This window comes from Gigantopelta aegis, chromosome 10 (genome assembly GCF_016097555.1).
Source record: "Gigantopelta aegis isolate Gae_Host chromosome 10, Gae_host_genome, whole genome shotgun sequence".
In the NCBI taxonomy this organism is placed as follows: Eukaryota; Metazoa; Mollusca; class Gastropoda; order Neomphalida; family Peltospiridae; genus Gigantopelta; species Gigantopelta aegis.
The window spans coordinates 64496302-64516571 of record NC_054708.1 but is presented as its reverse complement, the minus strand read 5'-3'; the positions used below and the strand labels follow the sequence as shown (position 1 = coordinate 64516571).

Here is a 20270-nt window from a genome sequence, read left to right as displayed (position 1 = left end):
CACTGATATTGAGGGAGGAAACCCGCTGTAATGGGCTACTCTTTTCAATTGGCAGCAAGGGATCTTTTATATGCACCATCCCATAGACAGGATAGCACATACCACGGCCTTTGATGTACCAGTCGTGGTGCACTGGCTGGAGCGAGAAATAGCCCAATGGGCCCACCAACAGAGATTGATCCCAAACTGACCGTGCATCAAGTGAGCTCTGTACCACTGGGCTATGGAGGTAAATAAAAGAAGGTAGCCTATTGTGGATTCTGCTGTTACTCTATATGTAGGTGATGTTTTCCCCACGCAATATGCAAAATTATCAGTGATAAATTACGGTTTATACATGGGGACATACCAGCAATCCAATTGCATTTTATGGTGGGGTGGGGGGGGGGAAAATTTAACACCACCACTAAAGCACATTGATTTATTAATCATAAGTTATTGGATTCAAACATTTGGTAATTGTGACAAAATTATAGTAAACCTGCTACATTTTTCAATTAGTAGCAAGGGATCCCATATATATATATGCACCATCCCAAACACGGGACAGCACATACCACAACCTTTGATATACAAGTTGTGGTGCACTGGCTGAATGAGAAATAACCCAAAAGTCCCACTGACTGGGATCGATCCTATGTCCCGCCTATAACAACACTATTTCAACCTTCCAGATGCCACTTGTGTTTTGTGAAACTTGCTAATCTTACAATCTTTTACGGTTATTTTTACATCAGATGACTTAATCAACTTCATTGTTTCATGCCTCCGAGAATTATTAAACATCTGTAACTCATTTATGGGTTATACAGAAATAATTTCAGGTCACCTTTACCTTTCTGCACAACCCATTGTATTCTTGTAAATGATATCCTAAATTTAAGGAACAAAAGAAAAACAGGCAATGCAAAATTAGCGTAACTCTTTTATGAGTTCTGCAAAAATAATTTCATGTAACCTTTCCTTTTAGCATAACCCATTATATATTAATGTAAATGATATCCTAAATTTAATATGCAAATGAAAAACGGGTAAAACAAAATTGGCATTAACTCATTTGTGGGTTATACACCCCCATACACAGAGCTCTTAACATTAAGAATTATAAACTGGAAGCAAGCTGAATGTATTTTGTGCAGGTTGTATTAAAATGTGGCTGCACTAGAAACGCTCTGTCTCATGATCCACGTTTAACTGACAGATCTCTCCACTCAGTGTCCGAGGGTTTCTTTTGTCGGGAATCCGAAATTTCTTCCTCATCCCACAAGTCTTCAAATTCATACAAATCATCGTACTTAGACATCCGTCTTTGTCTCGGGACATCATCAAATCCAGAAAATTTATTAGACTTAGGACTTCTCTTGTTTCTTGGAAAGTCTTCAAAATTATCAGCCCTTGAAGTCCTTTGTCTTGGGATATCATCAAATCCATCGAAATCATCAGACCTGGAATTACCTCGGTTTCTTGGAAAGTCTTCAATATCATCATATCCAGAAGTCCTTCTTTGTCTTGGGAAATCATCTGTATCCTCCCATTTACTCATTCTCGAATGCCCATGTTTTCTTGAATTATTTGACCTATTATCAAAACGGTCATTCTGTCTTTCAAACTTTAAATCTCTGTCCCATTTGTTTGACCTGTGCTGTTTTTCTCTGTGTGATTTTGTGATTCGGACACCGTTCCACTGAAGTGATTTTAATGGATCTGTCTTCAGTTTGACATCAAGTTCTACTTGGCACTGTTGTCCGATGTGCTGAAACAAAGATGAGACAGCTGATGCGATGACTGGCAGCAGAGCCAGTTCTTGATCGTACGTGAATCTGGTGAGAACATATTCTATAACATCATCCTGCGAGCTGGGTCGGTCTATTCCAATTCTCAGTCTCTTCAGGTTCTAAAATATGAAAAACACACTTAATGAATCTTCAGTAGTTACAAACTTATTGAAATAATTTGAAACCAAGCTGGAATAATTACCCAGTACCAGGTTTTCTGTTGTAAACTAGAACTAAGATGACAGATTAAAAACAGAGAAACAACATCCTGATTAAACTCTCAGTGGGTCATCATGTCCACCTGGGCAGAACATAGCCCAGTAGTAAAGTGCTCACTTGATACACGGTTGGTCTAAGATCGATCCCTGTGGGCATATTGGACTATTATTCGTTCCAGCCAGTGCACCATGAATGGTATATCAAAGGCCATGGTATGTGCTAACCTATGTGGGATTGTGCATATAAAAGATGGAAAAATTTAACAGTTTTCATCTCTTAGACTCAGAATTTGTTTTTTAACCGACACTGACAAAGAAACAAATCAGAAGCATAAATGAAATCATACTGCTTCACAAACCACAGTAATGGCATAATACGGTTGAATCTGGGATTGCTAAAATTATCATATAGACTAAATATGTACCTGAACATAACCTGCCATTAACATTAATCATGGGTCAGTTGCGGTCTATCAAACATTATAATTTGTTAGGAAATACTATCACTAGAAACTAAATTGTTTGTAGCATTCAAGTAATTATAATAATCAGATAATATTGTCTACATGACTACTTACATTAGTTCTCATCGAGTGCATCACAGACTTTATCCCATTGTGTCCGCTGAAAATAAATAATTAATAAGCAATTAGTAGTCTGTTTACAATTATAAAATAATTAAATTTCTGTTACATTCATTACAACATAACGTCATCCCATTGGTCCAGACGTAGTAACGTGAGTTTGTTAATTTCTCGATGAACGTAAAAATTACATTATCAGGGAACATCACATCTGATGACGTCATTTTATATGGGCAAGTTGTCTTATTGAGTGTTATTGTTTATGAACCATTAATAATTCAAAATAAAGGATTACATTTTAGTGTTATTATCAACAAGTATGATTCAAATTTAATTATAAGTATTGTCTGTTATTTCTTTTACGTTCATCTGGGCATGATAAAAAAAAAAAAATCCATAAGATTATGTGAGAATGGCTTCGCTGATTCAGTTTCCGGATGATTTTTTTTTCATATCCCGATGAACGTAAAAGAAGTGAAAGAAAATCCTAAAATAAATTTTCCAGTTTGTTTTTTAAATGTGTACTTTACAATTATAAAAGCTAATTTTAAAACCTCAATTTATCATCTTTGGACAATATTAATACTGGACAGAGAAAGTGCTACTTTTGTTTTTTCATGTCTCTGAGAAGTTATGCATCATCTTGTATATAAATAAAAATATTTTTGATATATGATGATGGTAGTGTGCTAATACTGTCGAACAGTAAAAGATACTTCTACCATTTATCAGTAGGCTTGGCATGTATGACATAGCCTCACTCTGCCCATTGCCAAATTAACCAATTGCTAATTTTTATACTAAGTGGCTACAACATTCAGTTTTTGACTAATAAAATGTTATTTAAATAAGCCACTTCATTATAATTTTCAAACAAATACCCTACATATCTGAAAATTGGCTAAAACAAATTTCTTTCCAGTGTGACCCCTGATGATAAAACAGTTTCAGCCATACAGCTTACTAGTAGTCACTCACCCTGCACTGCCACTTTCCTTCAACTGAAACTTTCCAATGGGAATGTCAAGGTCGTCATGGATCAGGTAGATGTTGTCGGACAAAATCTGATAGTGACGCGCTAAAAATAGAATATTTGGCAATAATATTAGAATTTTTAAAAAAATGGCATTATTAAATAACCTAGGTATCACAAGCAGACTTAATGAAAAATATAACTTCACATATTGAAATTATATTAATATCATAGCTCTGATCTTTATAGTTCCAATACACTCACACAGCAGCCAGACATTATTCTTTTATCTACAACTTTAACTACAGTACTAAAATTTAACCAACTTACTTTTGTTCACACAGTAATACCTACAAAACCAATACAAAAACACAGTACTATCAGGCATGGAAATGGGTACTTCAGTACTTTACTCACCTCAGTGTTAAAATGATAAAAAAATTCAACAGAAAATGTTCCATAATGACCTTAAATCTGCAGTTTAATGGCTAACAAGAACAGCATGTCTTGGGCCTAAGAAACAAGCATGTATACAGCTTTCTATTTCTATATCATGATCTCTATTTATTAACCATATTGTTAAAAAATATCTTGGTACAAATCAAAGTGATACATCCCACTAAAATGCCAAGTGGGACGTAATACTTTCACATCATTGATTGACGCACTACAACCGTACCTGAACTCCAACCAAACAACTTGAGTGATATAAATTATGATTGATTATGGGCAATAAATAGGATAATAAACAAGCTCCATTTTGTATCATATTTATGTCCCGTGTGACAATTGAAAATTATTTCACTTGAAATGGAATCTTATAATTATGTATCCCCCACCACCACATTGCTATAGATGTCAAAACAATTTTAGTAAAAGAATGGAATAATAATCTCAGTACCTGCTTTGGCAACACTAGTGCCATTTATGTTCATGGGAACCCGTGGTTTTAGTAGAACGAGGTCAACGCCAGAGGTAAGACTAGTCTGAGCAACAAAGCCTCCACTTTTCCGGAAATCGTCCCTATCCCAGCGTAGTTTGAAGTGACTGGAAATCCGGTCCAATATGTACATTCCAATGCTATGTCGGGTTTCTCGCTGATCACAGTTACCTAGACCAACGATCTGAAACAAATTACATGTGTATATTAATCAGAGTTTGGGACACAGACTAGCCAGCTGCCCGAGGCTAGTGCTTTTTCAAGCCCAACATGCTAGCAGTCTTTACCATGAGCAAAATCGAGGCGAGCTGAAGATCACTCTCCTGAAATGGTGCTAGACGAGCAATCAGATGAAGTTTCAAATATAATTTACCTACTCGTGTGGACTGGAGCAGGAGTGATCACTCATCTTTCCCGCGAAAACTGGGCTAAGGCTTAAAAAAAAGAAGGTTTAAGAGCTTCACTATTGACTTGGCGACCAGTAATGTATGATCCATTTCTAAAATTAATCTACCTACCAATGTTCACCAAACAACCATGGAGTTTCAACTTGGTACCACACATATTCTTTATTTCAAGTAATACAATGTAAGAATAATGTAAATGGTCACCAGTCTAATAAGAGCTACATAAAATTGTTGTTTCATAATTTATCATTATCCGTCATTCATCTAATGTCAGGCAGAAAACAGTCTAGCATACAACAGTGATCGCTCACATTCATGAACATGCCTCTAGAATGTATATCAAGTGCCTTTTTCTACAGGTCACAAGCACTTGCAAATAATCTGTCTGAAACCATCGCCTTCTATCACAGTACATTCATCTAACTTTAGGTGCAAAAACCAGTCTGTGTGGGAAATACAGATAACAACCGAAAGGCATACGAGTCCGGTGTTTAGAACGTCGCCATGTGTGTCTGCTGAAATTGTCTGCCAAAACAATTGGCTGCTAGAATCGGCTCGGTGAAAAAACCCCACAATTGTACTTTTTTCTTTTAATTCAAAGTGAAGATCGTTTCGAAGTAAGTATTTCTTGGTCTCCATGAGCTCGAAATAGATCACAATACACGATTAAGAGTGTGAAAATGTGATGGTAGTCGTTATTTTGACCGCAATTCGTTCCGAGCAAAATTCCTCGGAACCGTTCGGAAGTGCTAATGGCTTAATGGCTAGGCAGGATAAACCTTGCATTGTGCTTGTTAGCCCGAGTACTCTGACTGTAAGAGAGCTAGACGGACATTTGGACATAAATAGGCTCTCATTACAGTCAGAGACCAAGCTATGTATTTTTTTGGCAATGCCCGACAACCAAAAAGTTGGTAAAGATTTCCGCTCTAATACCACAACAATCCTATGTTTGACGTTAAATACCTTTACATCGATCATTTTCGAGTTGATTGATTAAAAGAAATTCAGATATTAATCACTAATACACACACTACAGAAAGAAACCCGACAGCACCCACATTCAGCTAAGCTTCGGCAAACTCTGACCTATATCGTGACGTTGCGTCACACGATCGCCCACTCAGCAATTCCGTCTTCCAGGGGCCATCTCAAAACGACAAGTGCCCGACAATCACTAAAAAACTTTTGTTTTGTGTAACGACACCACTACAGCACATTGATTCATTAATCATCGGCTATTGGATGTCAAATATTTGGTAGTTTTATCAGTGTTAGAGAGGAAACCCTCTACATTTTATCATTAGTAGCAAGTGATCTTTTATATGCACCATCCCACAGACAGGATAGCACATATCACGGCCTTTGATATACCAGTCGTGGTGCACTGGGTGAAGCGAGAAATAGAACAATGGACCCACCGACGGGGATCGATCCCAGACCGAAAACGCATCAAATAAGCGCTTTGCCACTGGGCTGTGGACAATCACCAAAGCGACAGAGTAGTACACATTCACACACAGAAACAATATTACATTCACGTTTTCTCAAGGTGAAAAAAGTATTTGATCTATGAGTCGTATGCCTGTTTCAGTGTTTGGCATGTGTACCACTCTGGCATATCAAAGGCTGTGGTGCATAGCTTGGTCTCTGACTGTAATGAGAGCGTATTTATGTCCAAATGTCCGTCTAGCTCTCTTACAGTCCGAGTACTCGGGCTATGTGCTTGTACGCGAGGTTAATCTTGATGAACTGGAGTCGGGAGTGATGGCTCACTTTAAAGTTCGTCATAAATGGAAACATTATTTTCTAATAAATATCTGTTAAGGGGTAACAAGTGAAATTGAAATTCTTGCCACACAACTAGTATTCAATACCAGAAACGTTTTCTTTTTATCTTCATCAGACGGTTGAACGTCGCTTTCGGAATCTGAACTGGAACGTCCTTCAAATTTGTAGCCTACAGAATTCTGTGGTGCTAACGTACATTTTGCCATTTTTATAATGGATTTTGACGAGTTTAGACTACACTGATTTACAAAACACGAATACACAGAGTGCCAAGATCGAGATAACGACGAAAACGTCATTATGAAAGCACTGGAAACAAACACGTGCGTTATGTTGCTCGAACGTGTTGCAATGTCAACAAATACAATTAGAGTTATTTCCCTTTAAACAAATTTTCACGGGTCACATACCAATGTTTAATTTATGCTTTAAATTCCTAAGACTATAAATACATCAGATTCTCCAATTAATATTTTAAATTATATAGTTGGAATTATTTTAAAATTCTAATAACATCTTAGGTCATTAACTACTGTCTATGGAGAAAAGTAAAATCTGGGGAATGTCTCACACTACTGAATTAAAAAAAAAAAGGGGGAAAATTACAATCATGACTTAACACCCCTCCATTAGAACGTTTTATAAAAACTCCCATTATACCCCGAACTAGTTACATGATTGTTGAATGGTCACTGTGAGACTAGTCTTGTTAAAATTCATTTTGCTTTTATGAGAAAACTTTTTAATTTAATTTCAAATGGGAAGCCAATGTAGCTCACAAGAGCACTCACTATGACTGACCAACTGCATTATTTCCATTCCCTGCAGTACTGTACAACCAACAGATGATGTGGCGTGATGCATACCATCTTGCCTGAGAAAGTGCATTTTAAAACTCCCTTACTGCCAATTAGCAAGAGTAGCCTATGTGACATTACTTTTTATTCCTTCTCATCTAGACCATGATAGGCTAGCTGTTTAAAAAAATACACCGACATCACTGAAGAGTCCTTTCTGTTGAATAATTAAGATATGTTAGTTAATCAGACAATCATGAATTTTGAATGAAAACCCAAAGTAAATTAAGATAATCTGGTTCTGAAAACGTGTGCAGGGTTTCTAGAATTTTTATAAAATTCACTAGCCATGGGGATCAGTGATTTAAAGTTTACAAGCCACAATTAAAAATTCACTCGCCCTACTTGACTTTTAAAGTTGATACAATTTTACTATATAATTAGCAAAAATCGGATATATGACCTAAAGAGAGGGATATAGCTTAAAAACATCGGGGAGGGGAGGTGGCAGGATATTCATATTTACCAAAAAGAAAAGAAAAGACTAAACCACAACATTTGATACTTTTTTTCCCACTAGCCGTCGGACATGGCAATAGTAGTTGTTTACTAGCCCAACATTGAATATCACTAGCCATGGGAGCGGAGCTACCATAATCTAGAAGCCTTGCATGTGTGTTCTTTCTCAAGATATTCTTAAAAGTGGTTAATCAACACTAGCCCTTAAAAGTGTTGAATTTATTTATTGAAGGCGATAAAAGTTACCCACTTTCAGTTTTAATCTCCATCAATTTTATAACAATATGAATTGATAACAACAAATAAAAGTTTTGATAATAAAATTTATTAAATAAAGAACATTAAAAAGTCCCTCGTTATGCAGTAAGTCCTTGATTTATCAGCCTTCTTCAAAAGCAACGTCTGCCTGGGCTCTCACATAAAATGCTCCTTGGTTACAATACTCCATTATCCGAACATAGAATGGTCGCCCAAACACTTCAATAATTGTTGGAGACACAGCCAAAGTTTTAATAATTTCGTACTTTGCTTCCTTTCCTTCTCTGCTACTTTCTGTCGATCGGTCAAGCATAAATTCGTGGAATCCTGCAGTTTCATTCATCAGCTTCTGTCCCCATGGTTGCAGCGCTAGTGCCTGCAGAAGTCGATAGCAGTCGTGGCGAATGTCTATAAATGGTTGCCGTGTAATGTTCCAAATAACTTCAAAGGGTTTTGGACATAATCTGAGAAACCATCTTTCTGTGAGTTTTAGCAGTTCTGTAGTTTGACTCTCCACCTATAAAAAATAAAACACTGATTACACAAGGAAGTCTTTACAGAAATGTATCCAGGCAACCAGTTGTCACCAAACACATTAGGCCAAATTTACAAAGCCTGTTTTAGACTTACACATGTGTAACTACATACATTTACAATGCTTAATCACCTGCGTTTAAGCAAAACAAGCTTCATAAATTTTGTCCCATGATTACAATGTGTAGGCCTACTTAATGATTCATAAAAAAAGCTTGTTAACATATACCGTACTAGGGTTTGGAGGGCATTTATATACAGTACTGTAACATTAATTGTGATAATACAAGCATTACTTAATTTCAAAAGAGTTTGAGTCATATTTATGTTAATAATAACCACCAAATCTAAGCTTGTTCCTCAGAAAGTAAATGACTTTGGGGATACAATATTTAAAACTTTTTTTTTCTTCCGACATTCTCCATTTGTCAATGAATCTGGAATCTGTTGCAAAACCTGCAGTTATTTTTGTTCTTTTTAACATTAAGATACTAAAATTGTAAAACATTAGACATTCTATTTTATTTATTTAAAATTACTTTAAAAAAAATAAAACAGTTAATAAAACAGTTACTTCAGCATTAAATCCAAACTTCAACCTTATTCAAGTATTGATTTTCAGATTTTGAAGACTGGAATCCAGTAAACAACTCTATAAAGGGCCCAATAACCTAGAGAATGCTATATGCTGAAGAGTTTGTACAACTATTAAAATAAAAAAGTGGCTCATAAAACGACTTACAGGTAACATGACTAGACTTGTTACAGCCTGTAATGTCCGTGTCCTCAACTCAGACATCGAGTTCCTAATAATGTTTCCAAATTTCTGTAAGCAGTTGTCCATTGAAGAACCTGACAAGATAAACACAAGTATTTTTTAAGATATGTGTAGAACAAACTGGGTCTCCATCGTTTTAGTACAGTCTGTAAGCATTTAAAATAGTGATTAAAAAAGAAGGAAGAAAGGAAATGTTTTATTTAACGACACACTCAAAACATTTTATTTACGGTTATATGGTTAAGGACCACACAGATATAAAGAGAAGAAACCCGCTGTCGCTACTGCATGGGCTACTCTTTTCAATTAGCAGCAATGGATCTATTATATGCACCATCCCAGACAGGATAACACATACCACAGCCTTTGATATACCAGTCGTGGTGCACTGACTGGAGCGAGAAATAGCTCAATGTACCCACCGACGGGATCGATCCTAGAACGACCGTGCATCACAATTGATAAGAAAGATGCACGGGCAATGCCATACCATATGACCCGTCAAAGTTGGACGTATAAAAATTAACATTGATGGAGACCAATTAATCACCAAAATATAAATAACATGTGGAACAGCAGAATGCAGCTGGTTGAATAGATTTCTCTGGGAACAAATTAAATATTGTCATGCAATAATATGTTGAATCATTTAATGGGCAATTTTGCCTTAAAAATTAATGTGACCAACCAAGTTTTTCGAGAGCAAGCTTGCCCTCCACTGTACTGCCAATGAATCCAACTGTATCTATGGCAACCCCTTGAAGAGTGTGATCTCCCCCGTCAACATTCTCAAACACCGTGTGAGTAAACTTGTTGAACTTGCCACACACTTCTTTAGGGTGAAATCTCGCCAGACCACCGAAGAACTTCATTAAACCTGTTGTCAAAAGTTAACTTTATAATACAATTATTAACTAGGACCTATATGGTTTACATCTGTTTTACTGCATACTCTGTACTCACAATAATGAGTAAAAATTGTTATTCCTACTTTCGCTTTCACAAAAGCATCATAAATCGTCTTACAAAAATACCTATCTTAAACGTTCCAAACTTTATCTGAAAACAAAAATGACATCGTCATTAATTATGTGATGTCAATTAAGATCATTTTTAATACGTCATTATATAGCTGCAATCAGGGGAAATGCTCATGAATTATGTCATTATAATATGATTGTTTTTTTGTTTTGTTTTTATCCAAGAAGCAGTTTTAATGCAGGATTTTCAATAATGTTTATAAAATTGAAATAGCCTTTATTGTAAATGAAAACTGTTATAGTACTATTATACAGACAGCCGTTATTAAATATATTATTAGCAGCAAAAGGTTTTTCATGAATTATGCACTTTCCTATATGCATTATAGTACACGGACACAGCCTTTGGAATGCATGTTACCTGATACATAAATTAACTAATTATAAGATCACGAACAGAAAAAAGAAAGAAAAAGATTTCTTAAGTTGAATTAATTTGTGACAGAAATTGTCCAGTAACTAGCCTTACCTGGAAGTAAAAAGTTCGCCAGTGGATTGGTCTGTAACTCAGACATCATATCCTCAAACCTGCGGACGATTCCCTGCTTGTCTAGGTATGCCAGACCATGCTCCTCCTGCGCCAGGTCCGACAACATCTCCAAACAGTTCAGCTGAACGAGTATGTCATCTCTCTGCATCTCGCCGACTAACTGGCGCAAGATGCCCGATTCAGCACACTTCTCCATAGCAACCGTTGACATACAGCTCATGTCGATTATCATCTGGAACAAAAAGAAGCTGCAATTTCATACACTAGCAGTCAGCAAGGCTTTTTTTAAAATTATTATTATATTAAAAAATAAAAGCAGAAAAAGAAATTATTAATATTATGGTCCAACCAAAAGTGAGTCAAGAGTTATTGAGGTCACTATTTTTATTAACATTTAGCCATATACAAAGATATAGCTCCCTTACTATAAAATTAAGCTCATAATGACAGTATTATTTGTAAAGTGTTCATGAAAATGTGCTTAATACGATTATATATTTAAATTGGGTTGAAAAATATGTATTCCAAACATCGGCCAGTAGGCATACAAAGCAGATGTTTTACAAAGTTAAAGTCTGTTTTGTTTAACAACACCACTAAAGCACATTGATTAATTAATCATCAGCTATTGGATGTCAAACATTTGTTCATTCTGACAAATAGTCATCACAGGAAATCTTTTATATGCAATTTTTCCACAAACAGGAAAGCACATACCACAGCCTTTGGCCAGTTGTGATGCACTGGTTAGAACGAGAAAAACCCAATCAGTTGAATGGATCCACCGAGGTGGTTCGATCCTGCGACGTAAGCATCTCAAGTGAGCAGTCAATCAACTGAGCTAAATGCCTCCCCTAGATGTTTTACCTACCTTGTAGACTCTGAACCTGATCGAGTAACCGACTGAGCAAAATGCCTCCCCCAGATGTTTTCCCTACCTTGTAGACTCTGAACCTGATCGAGTAACCGACTGAGTGAAATACCTCCCCAGATGTTTTCCCTACCTTGTAGACTCTGAACCTGATCGGGTCGCTCTGCATCATGACCTGGTTTAAACACTTCTTCAGTGGATCACTGAACAGCACAGACAATCCTGGAGTACTTTTTCCTAAATGAAAAACAGAAAACACAAGGTACTATATAGTGAAAGAAATAATGATTACACTCCACCAAAATGTGACACACAGTCAGTGTACACTGACAATGTTAACACTGAGTAGGAGGGTCCTTCTTTAAAATAAATGAATGCGTCAAATATGTATCGCAAATAGTGTAAAAAGTTAGTCTGTTTTGAGCATGGACTTATTAATCATCAGCTACTGGATATCAAACATTTGGTAATTTTGATGTATAGTCTCAGAACAGAAACCCGCTACATTTTTCCATTAGTAGCAAGGGATCTTTTATATGCACCATTTCAGTCAGAGTAGCACATACCATGGCCTTTGATATATACTAGTCATCATGACTGGAACATGGGAAATATAAAACAATGTAGTAGTAATTTAGTTTTGAGGATGTTGTTGAACACCTGAGTCTTGTGATTGCTCACCGAGACTTGCCAGAATAACTCCAGCTTTCTGTGCAACTTCCAGCCTCTCATCTGCCAGACACTGGGACAACTGGAAAACTACATCAGGGTAACCGGCCAGAGTTTCTTCATTTGTTTTCACAACATTACTTAGCTGAATTGAAAAAGTGAAAAAGAAATGAGTACAAGTACATGTTTTTGAATCAAAACTATACTCTAATTTTGTTTTAATGATAATCATGTAAAAACTACTTTAGAAATAATCATGGAGATTTGATAAACAACATAATGTACTTGTAATGGGATGAGGCTAAAACGACACCACTACCAAAACGGAACCATTATCATTGGCGAAAACAGAACCGATTTGGCTATAATGACACCTCAAATTAGCTCAATGTTTGGGCAAAAATGCAAACCTTGTTGAGCTATAATAGCACCTCAATACTTTGGCGAAAATGGAACCATTTTTACAACGTGCATGTATTCTATTGTATCACAATATAGCTGCATTGAATGGATGTACCGTGGACCATGGATCGTGATATGATACTGTCTTGCCGTTACACCTCTATCAACCATTCCTTCCCATACGTTCTTTGTACGTGGGGTTCCACTCATTCCCTTCAGGGCATACATAACAAAAGTTTACAGTCAAACATTCTATTTATTTTGTTTGTTCGTTCATAAAACACAAGAAGAAGAAAACTGACATAAACACACAACACAATATGAATATAATCATGGGCTAGGGCTATCACAAACACGGGTGGTTAATTACCTTTACTGTGAAAACAACAATAAAGAAAAAATTAAAATTAAATAATAATAAAAACAAAACAAAAAGAAAATTAACAACAAAGACCAGCAAAAGGTTTTTCCCTTCAAGATGTGTCGTCTTTATTAAACGTTGAATAATGTAAACAGCGAATGTTTTCTGTAAACACCTGTGGACATCAAAATAAAACAAAGTAATAAATGATTAATATAGCTGTTGTTTTATTAAGCATATATCATCATTCACAACTTGCAATGATTCTGGTTCCATTTTAGCCATATATCTTTTAACATTTGGTGCTATTTTAGGCAACTCTGGGTTCCGTTTTTTCCATAGATTTTGGTGCCGTTTCAGCCAACGCCTGGTTCCTTTTTTCCAACTTGGTTCAGTTTTCACTTGGCACGGTGCCGTTTTTGCTATAACCCCATATAACTATTTGGATGCATAAAAATTATTTACATATTGACTTAGAGAATTCATTGTACTTTCTTTTGTTTACAATGTATGCATAGTGGACATACATGACTCTATGATAAATGTGGTCATAATTATAATATACATTGTGGATTTGTGGGGATTTATGTATTTGTCTGAATCAAAATCGAATCAAATTTTCCATTCTAAGTCAAGAGTACTGCAAACACAGTTTTAACAACTAAGATCCTTCTCTTAAACAATAATTTAGAGTTTAACAAAGAAAAGTTAAACATGAATGGTAACTAAAATACCTGATCAAGACCCAGCCGCCTCACAGCTGTTTTAGAGTGGGACAGCCAATTTATTAATTCACCTTGGAAACTCCTTAAAATCAGCGATGAGTCACAGGCTAATAAAAACTTTGATAAAGTGCTGCAAGCAAGCTGAACCTGCTCCCTGAAAACAAAAAATATTTATAGCAAAAAATGACTGACACAGGGCTCATTCATCAAGATAAACCTCTACTGTGGGGTCCGTGTTTATCCCATGAATGCATATTTCTACAGAACAAAAATGACAGTGTCCTCAGCCAATATCATTAGAATGAAATTGCAATCAATATTAGAAACTATTACCGTTGTTGGGTATAAATATGGAAATTCCAACCCAAGGGATAAAATGTTTTTGTAAGGGCACTTACAAATTATAACATTTTGTCCTGAGGGTGGGAATTATCGTATCTATACCCTCACAGTGGTGACCGATTCTTTTTCTTACCCACTTAATTACAATAAAGCACACAACTTTTAAGCTAAAGTTTGTTTATTCTTCAGCCATTCATACACTTCACCTACAGACTCATTTAACCATACGCTGAAAAAAACATATAGTCTGCATTATTCAACGACTAACAGCTTCACCATAAATATAAACTTCGGAAATAATTAATTCAATGAATTCTAAAAAACCTGAGTTATGACATCATGCCTATTTACTGTGCAGAAATCATCTAGCCTTTGGGTCAGATTTATCTAGCCCGGTGCAAATGTAGCTAATTCAGTCCAGTGGGCCCAACAAATTTTATTATCTCCTCAATTCAAGGGTCATAACTCTGTAAAAATAAAAAGAGGGTAAATTGCCATAAAAATCAAACTTGATCTGCTATACATAAAATTTGAACTCAATATCTTAAGGCATTGTGTTAAAAAAACATCCGGAAAACTTTAAGTAGGGCAGACAGACACAGACAGAAGACAGACAGATGGAGATGAAAACATAGTTCCTTCTGTTGGAGACTAATAAAGAGGGTTTGTTCAATAAAGCTGAGAAAGACCCAAAGCTTGGGCCATTTCTCAAATCAAAATTTATTTATCTACATGATTAATATGAAAAGAGAGAGAGAGATGACATTCATTACATAGACAGTCATTTTAGTTCCAGTTTTAAGTGGCACATGAAAACATTCATATACCTGGTCTTGATCAACAAACTGTTTCAATTGTTTTGTAAGCAATTTTAGTTTGGCTTGTATGAGGTGTAGAATTACTTTTAACAATGCTGGACAACTCATCCCGGTGGCTGGACAACTCACCCCAAACTGTTTCAATTGTTTTGTAAGCAATTCTCGTTTGGCTTGTAAAGTTGTATGAGGTGTAGAATTACTTTTAACAATGCTGGACAACTCATCCCGGTGGTTGGACAACTCACCCCAAACTGTTTCAATTGTTTTGTAAGCAATTCTCGTTTGGCTTGTATGAGGTGTAGAGTTACTTTTAACAATGCTGGACAACTCATCCCGGTGGCTGGACAACTCACCCCAAACTGTTTCAATTGTTTTGTAAGCAATTCTCGTTTGGCTTGTATGAGGTGTAGAGTTACTTTTAACAATGCTGGACAACTCATCCCGGTGGCTGGACAACTCACCCCAAACTGTTTCAATTGTTTTGTAAGCAATTCTCGTTTGGCTTGTATGAGGTGTAGAGTTACTTTTAACAATGCTGGACAACTCATCCCGGTGGCTGGACAACTCACCCCAAACTGTTTCAATTGTTTTGTAAGCAATTCTCGTTTGGCTTGTATGAGGTGTAGAGTTACTTTTAACAATGCTGGACAACTCATCCCGGTGGCTGGACAACTCACCCCAAACTGTTTCAATTGTTTTGTAAGCAATTCTAGTTTGGCTTGTAAAGTTGTATGAGGTGTAGAATTACTTTTAACAATGCTGGACAACTCATCCCGGTGGCTGGACAACTCACCCCAAACTGTTTCAATTGTTTTGTAAGCAATTCTCGTTTGGCTTGTAAAGTTGTATGAGGTGTAGAATTACTTTTAACAATGCTGGACAACTCATCCCGGTGGTTGGACAACTCACCCCAAACTGTTTCAATTGTTTTGTAAGCAATTCTCGTTTGGCTTGTAAAGTTGTATGAGGTGTAGAATTACTTTTAACAATGCTGGACAACTCATCCCGGTGGCTGGACAACTCACCCCAAACTGTTTCAATTGTTTTGTAAGCAATTCTCGTTTGGCTTGTATGAGGTGTAGAATTACTTTTAACAATGCTGGACAACTCATCCCGGTGGCTGGACAACTCACCCCAAACTGTTTCAATTGTTTTGTAAGCAATTCTCGTTTGGCTTGTATGAGGTGTAGAATTACTTTTAACAATGCTGGACAACTCATCCCGGTGGCTGGACAACTCACCCCAAACTGTTTCAATTGTTTTGTAAGCAATTCTCGTTTGGCTTGTATGAGGTGTAGAGTTACTTTTAACAATGCTGGACAACTCATCCCGGTGGCTGGACAACTCACCCCAAACTGTTTCAATTGTTTTGTAAGCAATTCTCGTTTGGCTTGTATGAGGTGTAGAGTTACTTTTAACAATGCTGGACAACTCATCCCGGTGGCTGGACAACTCACCCCAAACTGTTTCAATTGTTTTGTAAGCAATTCTAGTTTGGCTTGTAAAGTTGTATGAGGTGTAGAATTACTTTTAACAATGCTGGACAACTCATCCCGGTGGCTGGACAACTCACCCCAAACTGTTTCAATTGTTTTGTAAGCAATTCTCGTTTGGCTTGTAAAGTTGTATGAGGTGTAGAATTACTTTTAACAATGCTGGACAACTCATCCCGGTGGTTGGACAACTCACCCCAAACTGTTTCAATTGTTTTGTAAGCAATTCTCGTTTGGCTTGTATGAGGTGTAGAGTTACTTTTAACAATGCTGGACAACTCATCCCGGTGGCTGGACAACTCACCCCAAACTGTTTCAATTGTTTTGTAAGCAATTCTCGTTTGGCTTGTATGAGGTGTAGAGTTACTTTTAACAATGCTGGACAACTCATCCCGGTGGCTGGACAACTCACCCCAAACTGTTTCAATTGTTTTGTAAGCAATTCTCGTTTGGCTTGTAAAGTTGTATGAGGTGTAGAATTACTTTTAACAATGCTGGACAACTCATCCCGGTGGTTGGACAACTCACCCCAAACTGTTTCAATTGTTTTGTAAGCAATTCTCGTTTGGCTTGTATGAGGTGTAGAATTACTTTTAACAATGCTGGACAACTCATCCCGGTGGCTGGACAACTCACCCCAAACTGTTTCAATTGTTTTGTAAGCAATTCTAGTTTGGCTTGTAAAGTTGTATGAGGTGTAGAATTACTTTTAACAATGCTGGACAACTCATCCCGGTGGCTGGACAACTCACCCCAAACTGTTTCAATTGTTTTGTAAGCAATTCTAGTTTGGCTTGTAAAGTTGTATGAGGTGTAGAGTTACTTTTAACAATGCTGGACAACTCATCCCGGTGGCTGGACAACTCACCCCAAACTGTTTCAATTGTTTTGTAAGCAATTCTAGTTTGGCTTGTAAAGTTGTATGAGGTGTAGAGTTACTTTTAACAATGCTGGACAACTCATCCAGGTGGCTGGACAACTCACCCCAAACTGTTTCAATTGTTTTGTAAGCAATTCTAGTTTGGCTTGTAAAGTTGTATGAGGTGTAGAGTTACTTTTAACAATGCTGGACAACTCATCCAGGTGGCTGGACAACTCACCCCAAACTGTTTCAATTGTTTTGTAAGCAATTCTAGTTTGGCTTGTAAAGTTGTATGAGGTGTAGAGTTACTTTTAACAATGCTGGACAACTCATCCAGGTGGTTGGACAACTCACCCCAAACTGTTTTAGTTAACTTACCCCTAAAAAGTTACCAACTCGCCCCAGTGGATGGTCAACTCAAGTTAACCCAGTTTAATTTTACTGTCCATTTTTGTGAGAATTCTTTAAGAATGAATGTCTACCACTTTGATGTATCATTTTACTTATTAATATTACTGTGGGTACTATTAAAATGTCTTATATCATAGGCACATGTTGGGTTTCAGGGGTTGAATCCACCACTACTCCATACAAATTTCCTCTTTTAAAAAAAAAAAATTTCCAGGGGAGCAGTTATATGCACACACGCTGTATTGGGGTGGTCCTAATATCGGATTACCACTAATCTATTAATAATGACGAATGTCTAGTAGTTTGATCATGTATTTCATTCTCCCAGTTTATCTTAACTCATACAGGGCTTCTAGATTATGGTAGCCCCACTCCCATGACTAGTGCTATTCAATGTTGGGCAAGTAAATAACTACCACTGTCATGCCCAACGACTAGTGAAAATATTTGTCAAATGTTGCAGTTAAGTATATTTTGTAAATATGAATATCCTGCCCCCACCCCAAACGTTAGTGTTTTTAAGCTCTATCTCCCTCTTTAGGTGACATATCTGATTATTACTATTATTTAGTAAAATTGTATTAACTTAAAGTAAAGTAGGGCTAGTGAATTTTTAATCATGGCTAGTAAAAAAAAATAATTACTGATCCCATGGCTAGTGGATTTTATTACAAAAATTCTAGAAGCAGGACACAATAATTCACGAGAACTGTTGTTCTGTTCGCGTTACGCAACTTTAAAATCACAAGAATCGGCAATCGGTTACATGGTGAATAATTAAATTCTAAAATTAAAAGTACCATATATCAGTAATGAAAGCGAAAATCAGTTTGTTTTTAAATATATTTGAACCACCACTGTAGCACAAAACCGTAGTTCAAGTGTTTTAAGATTAGGTAGGCCTAACTCATTGGTTATGAGAACTATATTCATGTAACCGAACAATCGGTTACCTGAGTAAAACTCACATGAACGGACTTCCGGTTACCGAAATTTTTAAATACTGACCTCTGTAGAAGCCCTGCTCATAAATATAATGGTTAAATGACAGTATATTAATTAGCATTTACAAACTGAAAAGTATTATAATGAACTGTCAAGCCTATTTTAAAGTTGTGTTTGACTCTAACTTAGTCCGACTCTAAGCGAGTCTGTACCTCGCCTGTTAGTAGTGTTACCTGACCCCACCCCATTAGATTAATGCATGTAGGCCTATGAAGTACCTCACCAACCCAAAAACTAACGGTACCTTAACAATTGGGGGGGGGTAACGGTCGGATATTTCACCCCTATGATTATTTGTGTTACGGATCATGTACCCTCAGGCGAAAATCTAAAAGTAGAACGCTCCCTTCCACATTAACAGTGTAAGGGAAAGAACTCTTATTTAAAATTTTGCAAAGTCACTACTTAAAAAATATACACACTCATTTTCTGAAGACAGACAGTCGAAAACCACGTCAAAAGAAACATTAGGTGCAATTTGGCTTAATTCTTGTGGTCTGGTCACAGACAACAAGGTATTCAATGACTCTAAGACTGCTATTTGATCATTTGAATTTGAAAGAGAGTCCAACAAAGTGGAAATCTTTCCCGCGGTAGCCATTCTTGTTTTGGAAATTCCTCCAAAAGTAAAAGCATCCTTGTTATTGTAATGATATTTTCTATACCATAGTATTGTTTTTTCTATTTCTGGTGGGGGTGGGTTTTTTTTTTTTGGGGGGGGGGCTCTTTTTTATTCGCTGTATTATTTGTAAATAATATTATCTCGCCTTCATGTAAAATTCTTTAATCTCATTGGTTGTTTGCCGTTGGACAAATCCCTTATACCCCTGTGGGCGGAGCCAACTTCTCTTATACCCCGTCTGTCAGTTTGCAGCCACCCCAGTTAATGCTAAAGCAATAATTAGATTATAAATAAATAAAGTTGTTTTTTTTGTGTGTTTTTTTAATATCTTTTTCAGACAATTTCGTATTACAAACATTTGAAGTTAAAAACTCGTTTATCGATGGAACTATTTTTCGTCACTGGCAAGTGGTTTCGTTCGCGTCCGCGTGGTACGGCTCCGTTAATAGATTGTTAACAATTATTGTCTGGCGTTATTTTGATTATTTGGCTATATGGTTTAACATGTCGGCAAGATAAATTCGTTGTAGAAGCATCTCTCGGGGTATATGGCCTTTGATGTACCCTCTGTGTGCTCTTTTACCC

General features: G+C 36.6%; 2 protein-coding genes across 2 annotated transcripts; both read right to left on the bottom strand.

Annotated features, from left to right (window-relative positions):
- Positions 1-513: 513 nt before the first annotated feature.
- Positions 514-7038, bottom strand: LOC121383138. The gene is made up of 5 exons (XM_041512955.1): positions 6775-7038; positions 4452-4674; positions 3556-3655; positions 2572-2617; positions 514-1894 (listed from the first exon to the last, which is right to left on the bottom strand). The coding sequence occupies exons 1-5, from the start codon at positions 6985-6987 to the stop codon at positions 1178-1180; spliced, it is 1299 nt and encodes a 432-aa protein (XP_041368889.1). The 5' UTR covers positions 6988-7038; the 3' UTR covers positions 514-1177.
- A 1275-nt stretch (positions 7039-8313) lies between these two features.
- On the bottom strand, positions 8314-19670 carry LOC121384537 (26S proteasome non-ATPase regulatory subunit 5-like). Its single transcript, XM_041514968.1, has 8 exons — positions 19486-19670; positions 14142-14286; positions 12657-12789; positions 12109-12212; positions 11084-11336; positions 10263-10451; positions 9539-9648; positions 8314-8779 (listed from the first exon to the last, which is right to left on the bottom strand). Exons 1-8 carry the CDS (start codon positions 19662-19664, stop codon positions 8384-8386), a joined length of 1509 nt encoding a protein of 502 aa, XP_041370902.1. The 5' UTR covers positions 19665-19670; the 3' UTR covers positions 8314-8383.
- Between the last annotated feature and the right edge of the window lie 600 nt (positions 19671-20270).